Genomic DNA, 18,008 nt, shown 5'->3' on the forward strand with positions numbered 1-18,008 from the left:
AAGGAATCCCAAGTTGAAGACACACAGATATTGAGTCATCATTCACAATGAACTGTTGTTAGTTGATGGTCTGATGTGTATTAGTGATGTTCGATACCCATTACCTTATGTATATATGGGCGCTATTTTATCTTATCAAACGATGTGATTAAATGATTCAACCCATCCATGAAGCAATCTTTAATCAAAATCGTGGCGTTTGATCAACAACATTACTGAAACTATAGACAATTATTTTCCTTAACCATTGCTGAAAGCAAGGTTAGATATACACCCACCACGTTCACTTTCATTTCGCCGGATTAAACGCAACATTCCAAACGTCACGATACTGATTAATGAACAAACTCATGTGAGACAGATCAAGGGGTAAACTGGTTTAACCATAAATTGAATGTATGTCTCCAAAATACTCACTGGTTACAGGTTTTTCTTCGTTAACTACAGTTTCATTTGAACCAATAGTCGGTTTATAATGCACCTCCTCATCTGGTTTTATTGCATCTGTAGATTTTATTAAATAAACAACTTAAGAATGCTTCCTTAGTAACAAATTCTTGTTTTCATTTTCAGTACGAGGGTAATTTTTGTATATTGATCACACAGCGAAGTATTTCACGCAAATGGCACGGCACACGCGACACGTACGGGGTTCCGATTCGGAATGAGACAGGCCGAAAACCGGTCGCGTGTAACCGCCATTGACGTCCCACCACCACTGCTTTCTGTCAATTTAACTGAGTGCGATCTGGCTCGCACTTACAAACCATGAACTAGTCAATTTTAACCACGAAAGTAAAGACGATAACTAACTTATATATTCTTTTTGACTTAATTATAACAAATTAAAACTATTGAATTGCTTTAATGTAGAATGTAGAACTATTTTTACACAACGACTAAGTATATTTTCTAGATTCTAGAGTATAAAATATATTAAATCATAGTTCATTTTAAAATATGATTAGTTGGTATGTAATTGGCATCCACAAATAGCATTTATTTTAATAATACCTGTAAATATAGGATAAATAAATAATACAGTTAAAATTTTTTAAAGCAACCCAGTGTGCGGTAACAGCGTTGCTTGCATGCGCATGCGGCGTGCCGGATCGCAGGTAGAGCCACTGAACAAAAGGTGGCGTGATGCCGTGACGTCACGTCGCCTTATTCGCCAACTGTTAGAGTATTGGGCGTTCTATGTTTCCACATGAGCTAGTACGTCAAGTAGGTCCGTTCGGTGCATGAGCACTCATGAGTGAGGTCACAATCCTCACAGGTGAACATAAACATTGTGAGTCATTTATATAGGTCTAATCATTACCGAAAAGTTTAAAAGATTGTCTATTTATCCTTATAATTTGTATTCTTATCAAACTTACCTATCTACTTAAAATTTAAAATTAGCTCAATGATTAATGTTTTGACTCCGCATTTTCGTAGACTGCAAGTAGCGAAAGCGCCGCCAAAATAATATAAACGTATTTATAAGCCTAAATCCTGTAATCGCTCCAAAATTATCCACTAAATCGATATTTCTGTTACGTGATTTATGTAGGTAAATACGAATTACAAATCAGCGCAACACGCGATATCAACACGTAAGGCATTTCTCATGATAACGATATGCTTATAAACAATTATGAGTAATAATAAATTGAAACGATTAACTCGCATGTTTTAGCGGTATGTGATAACACGTAGGCGTGGTATATTCCGGTCATAACATATCTACCTAGTAGTTCTCCGTAACTGATCAGTCATCCTAATTTTTAACAGTGATAAAAAATATCGTACGATGTGTCGTCATCGCGTGACGTGGCCCATTACGTGTCCGCGGCGTTGGAGCTCCGGTCGGCCGTATTTTTAAAATTCACTTCAACGTTCTGGTGGCCTTGTCTCCACATTATTATTACGAAAATGATCGTCACAAGGACCGATTTTGCGGGTATCATTTGTTTTCCTCGAATATCACGCCACCTGATGCAATGACGCGATGGTGTGACTATAATCATTTGATAGATAAAAAGTTAATCGAAAAGTAATCAAGATCAAGTATATGATGTACGATCAACCCTGCGTTTAAACCTAGAATTATTTAAAAGTTGCTTTGCCTTGATCTTTAGGTTGTCTACCTTAAAATAAGTTACCTGCCTACCTGCCTACTTAAAAAAATAATAAGTAATGTCTACATGTACGGCATCGTACCTTTTAAACTCCAAATTGATAGTTGTAAGGCTTCCTCGTTCTGACACTACGTAACCAAGTACTCGGTGTTGCTTTATTGATCGTGCCAGTTCAATCAATCATTACTAAACGTTACCAATCGTACTAAATGTCTTTTTTATTGACCCATTCAATTGTACTTTAATCAAAAGATGACTGCATTCAATGAAGGAGAATACATCTTAAATAGATGATCTGAAATTGTAGCTGTATGTTCTCATAATATAACGTGGAAGTTATAAGAATCAAGTAATTATAACATTCATTCATTTATGGCTTCATTTTGTGTCTATATAACTAAACTTCCCATTGAAAAAATTCAATCATGTCAGTATAATCTTTATTCAGCAAAAAAAACTACACTAGATATACCCAGATACTGTATCTTATTTATCTGTGTGGTTATCTTCCAGCAATCGGTGGGTCATACAAGTGCAGTAGACAATTGGACTGTTTTCACAATTGCAGGAAAATTTTAAACCAACAATTAAATGAATTAGTTTGTGGTTTTGGCTAGATATTTTTTCTATTATCCTGTAACATCGTGGTTCATGGTTTAATCCTTATCTTAAATTTATTTTAGATTGTTCCTAATTATATAATTGAAATTTTTTTTCCTCATCGGTTTGAATTAAAAACTAGAAAAACGATAGGTTTTCCCTGTACATAGATTAGAAACTTACGCTCATAATTTCATTACAAAATAGGGAAAAATATTTTCCCTATTTAAGCAATTGATTAATTATTATCTAACCAAATATGAAATTATAACTAAGCCTTATCTACTCGTGCCAATTTTGAAGCAATTAATTTGCAGTCAATTTTATCGTTAATTAATTTATCTGTTGTCTAGATTGTAGGGATTAGACTGTTTTATGCTGAACGACGCAAATTGAAATTTTAACATTCTCATCATATCTATATCTACCACTAAGGTTTTCCCAACTTGTAAGTAATCGGCTGAATTTAGCCAAAAAAAGATGGCCTCTCTGACCTCCACAACAACCCAAAGAATTTCTAAACTGAGATTGGTTGTCAAATTCAAGCTAATTTCATCAAAGAGTGCCTTTGATACTCCTAAATAAAATTGAAACACTACTGTTCTGTGCATAAATGGTCGCCAGTAAGAATGGTATTAGCATGGTATCATGGTTCTTCAACAGTATTTCTGTATAACGAAATCAGACCACTCTGTTCAATGGATTAGGTCATCGTTATTTAGCCACAATTTAGCATCGGTTATTAGCATTTTAGGCAAACGAACTCTGTTAGAACTTATTCATAGATTTAAAAATAAGTGCTGTATCATGCACGTTTGTGCTTTTCAATCAAGTTTTCTAAAATGTGTAGTAGAAAAATATTTCTAAAGAAGCTTTTTGCCTTTTATAGGACTTATGTTATGTCCAGTATTTACTGTTATAGTGCGTAGTCACGCTGAATTGCAAGTTCTTAATATTGAGTTTACCACTCCACGCTACTCTTTCGATAAGCATCTAAACATTCAATTTTGAATGCAAATGCCTGCTAGGTACCTAATTTATTTTTATGCATATCCTTGAAAAACTTGTTTGTTAATATATGTATGTTAGTTTTTTTGTCCTAATTATTATGGTACCTAAAAGAAAATTTTATGACTAGAAAAAATAAGACAAAAAATTCTAGAGAAAAAAAAACTGGTTAATACCGTTTAAAACTGGTTATAACGTCAATACTACAAATGCTTAGTAAAAAAACGTCAACAAATTAATTACGATTGAATGAAAATTCTAGCAGCTTATCAATGTCATTGATACGTCGACATAATAATATCCGTAATCATCACGCCGCGTCCACATTCAAATTAATCCTCTCATTATATTGTAATTAAGATAGTGAAATTCTTTTGTATTATAGTGTTAAGTATTACGAAAATAAATATATTTACTGTACTTTTGTGCAAAAAAAAAAAATCTCCTTACAAAATAACAACATTCAACAATTTTAAATTCTCTCGTATGACCTTTCGATGAGAAATACTTATGCGAAAAGTGCATGCAAGTACTTTGGTTCAGATAGGCAATTGACCCAGCAACGTACATATTCCCCATTGTGATTTTATTACTGTATTGTTTCAATAAGTACCAACAAATCGCATCGTAACGGAATTGTATGAAACTTGGCCTATACGTCTGTAAATTCATCCGTGTTCAAGTAAGGAATAACAGTTTCAAAACAAAGGGGGCCAATGGCTTCTGTAACCCTAGTTCAATTTAGCCCTAAATTCGGTCAACAAAACAATCCCAGGTTCAGTAGAAATAGAGTAGTGGAGGTCAGAGGTTGGAAGTTAAAAAACAAATTTCAAACATGACTGTCATTTGTTTTCGCTTGCTCAGTTGGGAAAACCTAAACATACGAGATGAAGTAAATCGCAGTTTATAGCAGACCGGACTGACACATACCAGACTAACTCTGCTTTTGAATCTAAATATTTGGTCCAACGCCAAATTGCCTAGGAACTGCATTTTTTTCAATCGTAATTCTTCAAAGACCCTGATATGTCGTTCACTTTGGTTATCACTGTTACTTAATAGTGGGAGCCTCGTGTCCGACGTAGGTGCTATTTTTAACCTTATGCAAACAACATAGTTGTTGATACAAACAAGGGTACTGATATAAATAGCAGTCGAATTAATAATGCGTATGAATCTTTATGTTTTCGTTTTCTGATCTGAAACGCCTTTTCTTCGAATCAGCATGACATCCGCAAAGTTGACTTCACTAAAACAACTCATGGACCTACTAGTACATGCATCATAAATTGTTATTTCTAAATATACAGAAATGGCTGGCAATAAAAGCGTTCACGGTGCATTTAACACATGACATTCAAGATTTCACCGTTTGCCCATTTTGACATTGCTTAAACCTTTCTCTCGTAACATTTTCCCATAAAAATATTCAACATAAAAATTAAGTAGCGTTACAATTTTGACCTTAGGCAGAAGACGTTTACAAAGTCAAAAGTCGGATGACTTGGTTGTTCCGCTGACTTGACGCGTTCCTTATGTTGCAACGTTTGATCAAAATTCAACGTAGGACTATCTAACGACAAATATTATGCTCATCATTGGACATGATTATGTCAGCATCATTGTTGAATGCCTTCTTCTACACAATAGTAAGTTAGCAAGCAATTTGTCAATGCTGACATAATTCATGACGTCAAAAGTGAACTCACTAATTGAGCGAGTAGCAAACACTTGAGCCGCACCCTTGGGAAAATAAAAAACGTTAGAATAAAAGAATGAAGTCCACTTACTGTCTTCGACGCACATCTGGTTGTCAGGCAGTAGTCTCAGCCCATTGGGGCAGGCGCAGGAGACGCGAGGGGAGTTCGCCCCGATGCGTGGTGCTGGGAGACAGAGATGGGAGCAGTGACCGTTGACAGCCGCGCAGTGGTTCACACCATCGGGCTGGCGGTATGGGTGATACACGTGGATCACCATCGGGTTTTGGAGCTGTTAATAAAATAAAACATTAGCACCCAAAAATATACTTCTGGTGGTGACAAAAACTTCGTGTATAGACAAGAAAATATATATCATATCATCGATAGATCAGAAGACTGTCTGCTTAAAGAATGGTGTAAAAACTACAATCTCTTTATTGTGGTCAATATTGAGATAAGAAAATAGTTGAATGTGGGTACATATTTATCTTGAGTGCCTCCTCGTGTTTATCATTGATCTTAATGCGCCTGTAAAACGTTTCTATTTTCACTATCTCTGCCAATGATATAACTTTGTTTGATCCAATGTTGGCAGAAATTGATTTCCTTATTTCACTCCTTCGCTTCAATTTTTACATTTCTGAAGGTCGCGCGAAGGCGTTAATTAAAATTCGATGTCAAGGAGACTTGTAACTCGTTATTGGAAATGACCGAAAAGAGCGGAGTAATTGTTTTTAACTGTTGCTATCGACAAGGATGTTTTAATTTTTCGAAAGATATGAAAGAATCGTATATCATAGTCGATATTAGAATTTCTGTTTCCCTATATTTATAGATCACATAAAACCATGCCGACATTTTGCTAGTTACGCTAACGTCCCACGTTACCTAGGGGGTGATCATTTACCATGAAATACTCTTAGTCTGATATTGATGAATTACATCATGCTCAGCAGTCACGGTGGAGACCGCTAGACCAACGAGGTAGACTTTCATTATCTACAATTAAAAAATAATAATTGTAGGAAATGGTCTGCCTTTTATACTGAAGCGAGTTTAATTAATTGAATAACCTCAATTTTTTATACCTACATAATCTTTCCTAAGTGGCCGCAATGCACATTCACTTACGTTATGTGTAGGAGTAATAGCTTCAATATCTTTTCCGTTGAATTTGTTGGCGCGGTAGACGGCGGCCTTGTCCCAGTCAGTCCAGTAGACCCAATCCTCGAACGTGGTGATGGAGAATGGGTGACGTAACACGTCTGTGGAGTACAGGATCACCCTACGCCCTGTTCCATCGTAGTTGCAAGAGGATATCATGTTCATTTTAGCGTCCACCTGCACCAAATTTCAACATTAAAAATAGTGATAACAATTTACGTGTGTCTACTAATCATGCAAAATGTCATCAACATAATGAATCATCTTGACAAAATTAGAATTGAAATTATTGTCGTTTTATCATAATAATCACTGTCTCTTTACGATATGAATACATAATACCTGATATTGCTTATAGCACAACAATATAATTAATTATATCGGTAGCTGACTCTATTAGACCAGCAGATAAAGAATTGCGTAAATATTTTGGTGTGGGAAAACCAAATTGTTTTGATTTCAATCTTCAATCATCACCAAAGCCGAATTACCTAAAGTAAACCGTAAACAGAATCTTACTCCGTCCATCAAGTACCTACTTTTAGGAAAATTCCAGAACCTATATACCTAAGTAACAAAATATGGAAAAACCCAGGTACAAGACCCTTTTTCGACTTTTTTGGAATAATATTCCACTCACCCAATAAACTCGTTTGCGGACGAGGTCCAGTGTCAGGCCATTGGGCCATTTGACGTCATAAGACACGATGGTCTGTCTGTGAGAGCCGTCCATGCCAGCTCGCTCGATCTTCGGCACCTGGCCCCAATCGGTCCAGTACATCCATCTAAATACAAAAATATTTACGTTTAATGACTGCCTAGTAAATATGAACCCGTAACAACAATTAATTTGCCTGACCTACATATTTAAACCCTTTTAGCAGCGATTCTGCGAAGCTTCAATTGCGAACACTGATCGGAAAATAAATTATTGTCAAGTATTGTACTTGATAATAATTTATTTTTTGTATAATTTACTTTTCTTTGTAAATATGTCAAATGGCGAATTTAAATCTATTTACATATTTATAAACAATATGCATGTACATAAATTAAAAAATTCACCAAATAACTTTGGTAAGTTCAGACAACCGATTCCGTTCAAAAACCACATATTTGGTTACAATTAACAGAATTGTGCGAAATTACGATTCAGTTCAGTAATTTACCATTGGTATCAATAGGGTATTACATGCATTTTTGAAATATATCTTAAATAAATTCTTTAGTCTTGATATATCTCTAAAAAATTAAAAATATTTTTTTTTCTCACGTTATGTACGAATATAAATTAATTGTTTTATCATAATTTCAAATTTCGCGCGTATTTCGCGAAAACGCGGCACACAACGGACGCCATGATTGTTTTTTGGTCATGACGTCATTACGCTACTACAGCTGTCAGTAATACATATTTTGATAGGGTCATTTCGCCTGTTGGCGACCATTTAGTGCAGTTGGCAAGTTTGACGGCGATAATAAAAATGCTCCAGCACTCATTTCCATGTCAAATTTGTGTAATGTATTCCTTATATACTCTATTTTAAGATTAACTTTCAGTTGTATAAGAAATATCTTACGTTTTCTATTTAAATCGATAAACCTCAGAATTAGGCGTTTTACCCAGTTTGCGTCCACAAAATCCAATTCGGGTCCACCCATGGTCCAGTTCGCGTCCAGCGGCTTTGAAAAGGAATATAGGGGTGAAATTGTTAAGAATTAATAAAGAAAGATTGTATTTGAACAATTTCTTTATTTAACAATACACTTAATTATTAAAATCAACATTATCATCATTTAAAATTCACTTTACAAAATAAAAATAATTCTTCTCAACATTGGTTTAAGTAACTTAAAATTAGGCAATTAATTTTGAAACTTGAAGAATAAACAGTAATCAATTCTGTTAATTTTACTCTAAATCACAGGGAATGCTTAAGATCCGCCTTGATTATACTAAGTTTTTGGCCATATTATTTTTTTTATTAGCCTATGCTGTCCCACTGCTGGGCAAAGGCCTCCCCCATAGCCTTCCATTTTTCTCTGTCCATCGCTATTTGTGGCCAGTCCGAGAGGAAGCTGTCCAAGTCTTCTCTCCAGCGTTTTCTTAGTCTCCCTCTCGGTCACCTTCCATCCTCAGGGATCCAGTGTGTGGTGATGTTGGCCCACTTGTCCGGGTGCATTCGACTTCAACTTTGCAGACTTATTGCCCACATCTACTATGCCCGGATCTTGGACCGGATAATGGTGTTGCGTAGGTATCCGGTCACTAAGCCGTATGCTGAGCAGGCTACGCTCCATGCTCCTTTGGCATACTTTTAGCCTGGACTTTTGAGATTCGGTCAAAGACCAAGTCTGAGCGCCGTAGGTTAGGATGGGCAGAATACACATGTCGACTAGTTTCCGCTTCAGACATAAAGGGAGTTCTCCCTTCATGGACCAGTAGCTCTTCCAGGCGTTTTCGATCCGTAGATCGATTTCCTTTCATATTAAATTAACAAAACAATTTAATAATTTTGTGTAAACATACAACTAAAAGAATTGTTGAGTCAATAAATTATCAGACAAGGTAGCATATTCTTTGCATATTTTTTATCGATTTATTCTTCTCTCGAATAACATTTAACGCTTTATTTAAATCTTCTTCTGTGTATGTTGTCTTTTCCTTCTTTTTTCCTGTATCGGAAGAACTTATCTTAAATGAAATTACTTATATCAGTTGATAATTTAATTATAACCACGTATATATCTTAATAAAAAAATGTACTGTTTAATATATTAATATTAAACAGTATGTTTTAATTATTTTTTATAAGCAAGTATTAAACGAAAACAGTGGATGCAATTTGGTTTATTATTATAGAGGATAGTTTTAGTTCGCGTCCATTGTGGATGCAAAGTGGAAGTTTCGTAAAATTCGATGTAGTAATTCGCGTCCACCTTATTTTACTCGTTAAATATAAAAAAAAAAACATTACCAAATTCATAATAAACATTATACTTTTATTCATCATTAAACTGAAGAAATAGCTATCTATCCTAAAATTCACATAAAACAATATAAAACTTACCATCAAACACGCCGCTGCACACTAATTTTTATCTAAAATTCTGCGTGTTTTCGCTTTCTTGTTGAAGAGCCTAGACTAATTATTATTTCTAAAAGGATTGGTTGGACGCACAGAACGTTTGTCTATCTGTGCGTGCCTCTTATACATTAACGTATTAGCGGTAATGACTTTTCGTTTGATTAGTGTGTTAATTGACTTGTTTTCGAGGATTTTTAAAAGGAGATCGGCAAAATGGACGCGAACTGGGCTATGGACGCGAACAGGCGAAATGACCCTATGTATTGAAAATTTTAACTGACACTACCGTAATGACGTCATTAGCATGGCGGCGACATTTCGTAGTGTTCAAAGACAGATAAAAAAACCTAAAAACTTTAAACTGCAATAAAAAATATATTTATGTACCTTACGAAGTGAAACTAACATTTCCCGATTGCTTTTCCTCTAAACAATCATTGTAATTCACTTTTAATTTTTTTCTCATCTAGACTAAAATACCCTATTCTGTAGTGAGTATGCTAATTCATAAAAAAACAATGGAAAATCACTTTATAATCTAGAAGGGTCTAATTACGATTGCAAATCACAAGATATTTACTGTGATTTTCCACGTTTTATTTTGTGAGGTCAACAATAAAATCAATAACTCCACTTATTTCAATTGCGTCAATGAATAATAAGTGCTATTGCAATTCATAAACGACGACCCGAAATAACTCTGCATTCTTTTATCAATTGACCAAATATGCTTCAGTCAATAAGATTTAATAGAATTGATAAAACGTGTATACTACTTACTAGCTGTTTTATCGCGGTTTCACCCGCTTCCTGGGAAACTTATCTGATTCAAATTTAGCCTAGGTACTCGTATGTTACTCGGGAATAATGTAATTTTCAGAAAGTGAAATAATTTTTCAAATCGGTTCAGTGGCCTCGGCGGCTTTAGGGTAAAAGCAAACAAAAAAAAATGTTTCTTCTTTATTGTATCAGCAGTATAGTATAGACTGTATCGTAGAAGTTTGTTATTTACATCCAATTTATATTCAAATGTTGTTATATAGCCTAACAAAATTGGCAATTTTAAAACATTCCACGACGATCTAATCACCTACACCTTCCACTAAGGAAAAAACAACAAAAGGAAAAAAATCGTTTTAGTTTATTTTTCAATAGCTTAAATGATGGTTCCTTATGGTGCACTTATCTAAGAATTTGCTAAGTAAGAATGCACATTGCACATGTCTCCATTAGCTGTATCTAAATTGCAATAATAAAAGAATGAAACTCATCAATTTTTATCATAATCTGGAAAACCAGATTATAACGGTGTAATCCGGTTTTCCAAACAAATGGGTACGATAGGAAACAGATTAAAATTTTCAATACGTGGTTACCCACGTGATTTACCTAACGAGAAGTGTCTTATCTCTATGCCTACTTAGTGGTCAGAAAGTCAGGTGTTTATCAATTTAATATACTTACTAATTAGATTTTAGCAATGTTGTTTGTTTTGATCGCCATGTTACCATGTCCGTGTATTAGGTGTGTTAGTCAGACCGGTAAGAAATGCTTTCATAGATATTATTTGATCAGCCTTGCTAAACAACCAGGTAAGTGTTATTTTTTTTTGTCAAAACGTTATAGACAGGGCAATTCCAATACTTCTGAAGTATTATTCAATTTAGCTAGTATTAAAATGATGACGTCAGAATTTAAGACGATTACCGTGGTGTGTATTTTTATTATGTAAACACCACTCAAACTTACTTAATATGTTACACAGACGCACGTGAAAACACAATGTAATGAAGCCTTATTGCTTTTCAACGCCTTATTCGTACGTAAGTCTTAGTAGGTACTGACGTAGGTTTTTTATAGATAGGTAACCTATAAAAACGTTTTATTGTTTAGGTCACCAACTCGCTTGGTTAGCTAGGTAGCTTAGGCCTTGTTGTTATAAGGTTTCTAAGCTCCATAGTCTTGAAGAAGCATTTTATTGACTGGAAATTTATTTGGTCGTAAGAGACCTAATTAAAATATCTTAATGTGGTTTCTTTGTTTGTTTTTTTTACCGTAAGTGTTGCGCACTAATTAATCATATCACTAGCTGTTCCGATATTGCTCTAAAGATTGCCAAAGAAACCCCGTTCATGGTTAAGTTGGCCATTGTGAATATGCTGGCTATACAGTATTAAAAAAGCTTTTTCCTTATACACTTACCCATCTAGAGGATTAAGGGCAATAGCTCTAGGTTCCTCAAGTTGATCCCTGATGAGGATCTTCCTCATGTTCCCTTGCAGGTCTGATAACTCGATGTGGTTCTTCCCAGTATCCGTCCAGTACAAGTGGTTGTATATCCAGTCGACTGCCAAGCCGTCGGATGTGATGAGCTGGTCTCCGATCACGACTGTTCTTTGTGTGCCTTCGTCGATTGGCGCTCTGTGATAAAATAATAGCGAAATTACATAACAGTTCATGTAGAAAGCGAACCTAGAAATTGGTTCTACGAGTACATGAAGAATCCCAATGACATTTCTCGATCAAACACTTTCACATTGCTGCGTGTGGTCTTAGTTTTGATTAAAGAGGTCACGTTAAATTCTAATTGCCTAGTGTTAAGATGCATTTTTTGTTCTATAGAGATATGTTCTATATCGCCCAAGGGCGATATGTTCTATATCGCCCGATATAGAACATATCTTGACTCTCTATGGTAGGTACTAGACACGCTTACACGTTTCAAAAGAAGCTTGATAAATAAAGCATGTGTACCTACATACTTTACATGATTTATACGTTTAATGGTAGCCCGTAAACTTGTACCTACATACATATGTACGTTGTTGAAAATGACTTACTTAATTTACTTAATAGTCGATACAGTGATGACGTTTTTCGGTAGGTATAGGTAACCAAAAGATGTTTACATTGTTTTAATCTTTGTTTATAAATTTCGTAAAAGCAATTAGTTGACTCATTCTTATTGTGCGATAGGATAAAAATACTTTTGACCGGCTTTGTGAATCATTCACTTACATTACTCTTTATGTCAATTGTGACACGTGCTCATAATTAAATGTAGTAATCTACAGAGGACTTTACGACTACATCAGTTATACGGGTAGATCGTTTTCGACGTAAGTCTATAAGGATGGGCCCATAATTATATTTATTACTTTACCAGTAACATGTAGTACGTCCATCTACAGCTATTGCTGTATATTTTAATAATGTATAATCTTTACCTGATTCTCAGGCATGCAAAATGCTAACTCAATCGAAAGTTAAGGAATGGGTCACAAATATCATAAAGCAATAAGTGGTTCTAATTCAGCGAGCATTCTCAACTTACTTGTAAATCTTCTCATCAGTAACATCACTCCAGAAGATCATTCCTGTCCTGAAGACATAATCTAAAGCAGTCGCAGACTTCGTGTCATTCACTATAGCAACCATTTCGTGGTGATCTAAGCTGATCTTGCGGATGTCGAACCGTCTGGCAAACAGGAGTGAAGGATGGCCTTCAGTAGCCTTACACCTGGTCCTATCTCGAGGGTCTCGGGCATAACCGACGTGGCATTCGCATTTGAAGGTGCCTTTCTCATTGATGCACATTTGTGAGCATGCGCCAGGGTCTGAACACTCGTCGACGTCTGAAAAAAAAAGTTATTGTAAATAGGCTTTCATTTTACCGTTTTGAATAGTTGTATTGTCATTAGTCATTTTTCGCAGCTGTAAGTTATCAAAACAATTAAGGCTGCGCAAAAAATGTGATTGCTTTTTTATCTAATAATCTCGCATTTGAATCTATTATTGCTTAAAATAAGTATAAGATAAGGTTACCTAATCTGATACTTATTAATGACACTTGTTATGTTATGTCTGCTAATTGATTTCTATCCACTGGCATTTCCTTTTGACTCAGCACTTGTAATTTTGTAATGCCGCTACATGCAAAATCTTGAGGATCAGAAATATTAGCAAACCAGAGGAAAGGCTATTTTGACTTATTTTTCTGCATTTTGACTTATGCATCGAATAGTTCAATTATTGCCAAGAAACTGCAAGAAAGTTTTACATGAAATTATTATTGTTACACACCTTCACAAGTCCTGTTATCAACAAGCTTGTATCCCTTTTCACAGTCGCAGTAGTATCCAACAGGAGTGTCAACACAGCGCTGTGTACATCCTCCGTTGTTCTTCTCGCATTCGTTCTCCCCACATCTGTCTCGAGGCTCGTCTTCAAAGTTCGGGCAGTCTGGATGCTTGTCACACACCTTTGAGAGAGGAATGCACATTCCAGCGCCGCAGTCGAATTCTGTTTTCTTGTCGCACACTGGTTTTGGTTGTGCTGAAATAGAAATGGAGTTAGGTATTAGTTTCGTTGCTATAACTATTAAACATATATCTGTATCTACCCTCTTTGGCTTAAGTTATAAAAGGCGGGGAAACCTATGCAAAAATCTCTTCATAGTGAAAAAGTTTATACCTTCTTTTGTAATTTGTATAAGTTTTTTTTGATACTCACTGCAATTACGCTCGTCACTTCCATCGGGACAGTCTTTATCTCCGTTGCAGTACAGCGCTCCAGGGATACAGCTGTGATCATTGCACTGGTACTGGTCAAGCCTGCAGGTGATGTTTCTCCGGCACTGCTGAGGGTCTTCATCACCACCGTCCGGACAGTCTCGGTCTCCATCACACACCCACGCCTTGTGGACACAGGTCATGCGGTCCTTGCATTCGAATTCCGATGATATGCAGGGTGATCGAACTTTTGGTGTCGCTGTGCAGCCCTGGAAAATTTTATTGAAGCGTTAAGAATTTGCAAAAAACTATTTATGCATGATTTATTATATCGGGTGTGTCGTTCATAATCACATTAAATGAAATGCGTTAATATAAAAGATAAAATAAAAATACGTAAAAATAAAAAAAATGTTTTTTTCAAACAAAGTAAATGGAATAAAAATGTGCAAAAATTAGAACACCATATAAAAGTCAGTCATTACAAACAACTGAAATTCTCCCTTGAAAACTGACAGCTGTCAACTGATCAAAACATACGATACTCCTAACTTTATCTCTGCTTTACACATGATGTTGTAAATTATAAAAACGAAAAATGACTCCTGTGGTTAAACCACTGAATGGATTAGGTTATTTTTTTTACAATTCGCCATAGAATATCATAAAGTATATGCGATATGATTTAATGTGATTGTGAACGACACACCCGATATTAGGTATCTCGAACTTCGTAATAGGAGCTTTAAGCTTAAGCAGCATTTTCATCAATTGCTGGTCGTCATAAAACTTTAATTTATTCGGATTCCTACTTCATGGGTGATAATCTAACAGTTAATTTGCATTCAGCTGTGATTGAGTCATTTATGTTTTATGACTTTAATCTGATTAGATTAATCCTATTATAATGTAATTATGCCGCTTAGTTTTCAGATAAGCGGTTCACGAGTGTCACTAAAGTAGCAGCCGGGTGGTCTCCACTTCTAACATGCTAACATGTAAGTGTGCGATTAATTCAATAGGTTAAGTTATTATTTATTCATTAAGCCATTTAGAACATTATCAACACTAAAAATGTTTCTATTTTATGTAAAAATAGCACTATTTCAATTAGGTATACTATTTCATTCCAACGATAGCTTTGTCTGAAATAATCTTTATCTTCATAATTTAATTTCGCCAGCTACTATTTAACGCAGTAATCAGTTAGGTAATATTACTCTTGATATAATAGGTATGGTTTCAAATACTTACAACTTCATCGCTTCCATCAGGGCAGTCCTCAGTGCCGTCACAGCGCCACCACGCTGACACGCAGTGACCGTTCCCGCAGGAGAAGTGTGTCTGAGGCTGGCAGGTCGGGGGAGGGCACTTGACTTCGTCGCTGTCATCCCCGCAGTCGTCATCACCGTCGCACACCCATCGGAGCTGGATGCACTTGCCGTTGCCACATGTGAACTCGTCCGAACGACAGGTCTCATCTGATGTACCAGGTGAATGTTTAGTCTTAAGAATATTATAAGCATATATAAAGGCTGTTACAGAAAAAAAAAACTGTAAGTAGGTTGAATGGTATAAAAAGACATCTATTTTGTTTCGAAACCTCTATAAATTTTATACGACTCGAAGATTTCAAGAAAACTTTAGCTAGGTATGTCCTTTCTTGACGATTCGATTGTGGAATTTCATGCAGCCATAATTGGAATCCTCCAAATGACATCGAACATTGGCGCACGCCGACATGACATAGTTAAAATTTTGATGAAAATTTTGTAGGTTCAGTCGTATCACGTTTAAGTTGAAGTAAAGGGACACTAAATCCGCTGTAAGATCTGTATTGGAAACATTCTGTTCTCATTAAACAACATTCATTAAATAGTTCAGTAACTTAATCGCGTCAATGGATTCTCTAATAACCTTTTAAGCCAAGGTTCTAAGGCCAAAGGCATTAATAACTTAATAGGTGTCAAATTCAACAATTATCAACTTGGGAGAACTATTTCTAAATGTTTAATTCATCAAAGACCTGGTTACAAAAGAAGTTCAGTCGTTAAAAAGACAATTTAAAAAGAAATTTTAATTAAGTTTACACGGTCAAGTCGAATTTCGTTTTGTTCTTTTGAAATAAATGGAATTTAAAACAAATATTGTCTGACAGTAGATTGATAAATAAAGCCTCAAGGTATATTGATAAAAGTAAAGCAAAAAATGTTATTGAAGCCAAGTAATTTCGATAAACAAAATGTTTCCAATTCGTTGCTACACACTAACAAACACAATAAAAAGTGGAATTATAAAGTCACAATAAGTACTAAGAGCACACCTAATTTAAAACGAATAGCGCATAAAATGCACCGCAATTAACATTCTCCTCAGATAGTTCACAATTTTTAATGAATCTAATGAAGTGGCTAGTATAATTTAATAGAATAACAAAATCTACTATGTAGTTCGTTATGTTTTTAGATTTCAAACATATGTTCCAGACGTTCTCTCTAAAAACAAAAAATCTCTGCAACAATATTTAACTTGTATTTGTACAAAAACATTTGAGAACTACAATTTATTTTGCTTCAGATGAAGCTTTTTATTTGTTTAATGTGTAACCTGATAGAGCAAATTCAACAAAGTAAGCTGCAGGCTAACATCTTTGCACGATACAGACTTGTTTATACTGTATCAGAGTTTCCTGGGGAAATAAGTAGGATGTACGTAATAAGATAAACGATGACATAATCGTGATGAGGCTTGGAGTAAGAAAACCTTCACGTGTATTGAAGTAAGCACGCAATGTTATCGCTCACGCCACACTGGGCCGCCCAGTGGGTAGATAAGAATTTATAGATGGATGAGCCCAGCCTTCATAGAATACACACAGTTTAGGTGGGACACCATCCTATGATTGATTCATGATAGATTGCTCTGACCAATATGTATGAGAAGTTAAGTTTGGTCGTTGTGTATAAATATATGCTCGGGATTTTTAAATGAGCGATAAAATTCCCACAATGATTTTTGCGGCACAAAATTGTTAATGAAACAATAACATTGTCAATGAAGTAAGTAGGTAAAGGGAACAATAGAGTTATCTTAGAACTCAAGTAATAAATTACGATGTGCTCTTTGTACTACACTATCTTAACTTAAAATAGGAAGATAATTAAATATTGAGGTCGGCATCATGCAATTTCCACATTCATAGCCGATTACACCATTTTGATATCGCATAAATGTCAACAGTCAGTGAATATGTTTTAATGGTAATTTTGTATAACATAAATGCTGACCCATGTATAAAATGTCAAGTGTAATGTGAAACAATTCAGGAGTAATTATGTGAGCGTCATAATTTAATTAACTTTGAAGAGTCGCGCCACTGATAAGCACCCTCATGTCTCTCGCTATCTCTTTTATTTATGTAACGGTGAAAAAGAAAGAAAATGTGATATACCGGAACTTTGCAACGTTAATCAATGTTGAGTGGTGCTTAATTCTCTTTGCTTTCGCTTTAATAGCACTTTGAAAGAAAGTAATAGCGTGAGATTTAAACGCACTCTAAATTGAGTGACGACATTGGAGTTTAGGTGCAGATTTTGTTCTCGACATAATTACTCCTGCATTTGAGTGAGATCCCTTACTGCATGCTTTCTCATCAGATCCGTCGGAGCAGTCGGCGTTGTCGTCGCACATCCACGTGAGCGGGACGCACTCGCCGTCTCGTCCTCTGCAGGTGAACTCCTCGGGCCCGCACGACTTCACCTCTGTCAACCCATTCATGCACATGCTAAGTACGATGCGAGTATACACCGA

General features: G+C 35.5%; 1 protein-coding gene across 12 annotated transcripts in view; it reads right to left on the reverse strand.

Annotated features, from left to right (window-relative positions):
- Positions 1–18,008, reverse strand: part of LOC110383871 (low-density lipoprotein receptor) — a 175,712-nt gene that overhangs the window by 5,118 nt on the left and 152,586 nt on the right. For 4 of the 12 annotated variants that reach the window (XM_049836771.2, XM_021344819.3, XM_021344826.3 and 1 more), the window contains exons 4-13: positions 17,837–17,959; positions 15,453–15,679; positions 14,200–14,467; positions 13,771–14,022; positions 13,022–13,322; positions 11,890–12,108; positions 7,239–7,383; positions 6,566–6,775; positions 5,525–5,723; positions 418–504 (exon numbers count right to left, since the gene is read on the reverse strand). In XM_049836771.2, the coding sequence (XP_049692728.2) occupies positions 418–504; positions 5,525–5,723; positions 6,566–6,775; positions 7,239–7,383; positions 11,890–12,108; positions 13,022–13,322; positions 13,771–14,022; positions 14,200–14,467; positions 15,453–15,679; positions 17,837–17,959 (2,031 nt within the window). The remainder of the gene's footprint in view (positions 1–417; positions 505–5,524; positions 5,724–6,565; positions 6,776–7,238; positions 7,384–11,889; positions 12,109–13,021; positions 13,323–13,770; positions 14,023–14,199; positions 14,468–15,452; positions 15,680–17,836; positions 17,960–18,008) is intronic. The other 8 variants (XM_021344825.3, XM_021344820.3, XM_049836772.2 and 5 more) reach the window with 3 other exon arrangements.

This window comes from Helicoverpa armigera, chromosome 3 (assembly GCF_030705265.1).
Source record: "Helicoverpa armigera isolate CAAS_96S chromosome 3, ASM3070526v1, whole genome shotgun sequence".
Classification (NCBI taxonomy): domain Eukaryota; kingdom Metazoa; phylum Arthropoda; class Insecta; order Lepidoptera; family Noctuidae; genus Helicoverpa; species Helicoverpa armigera.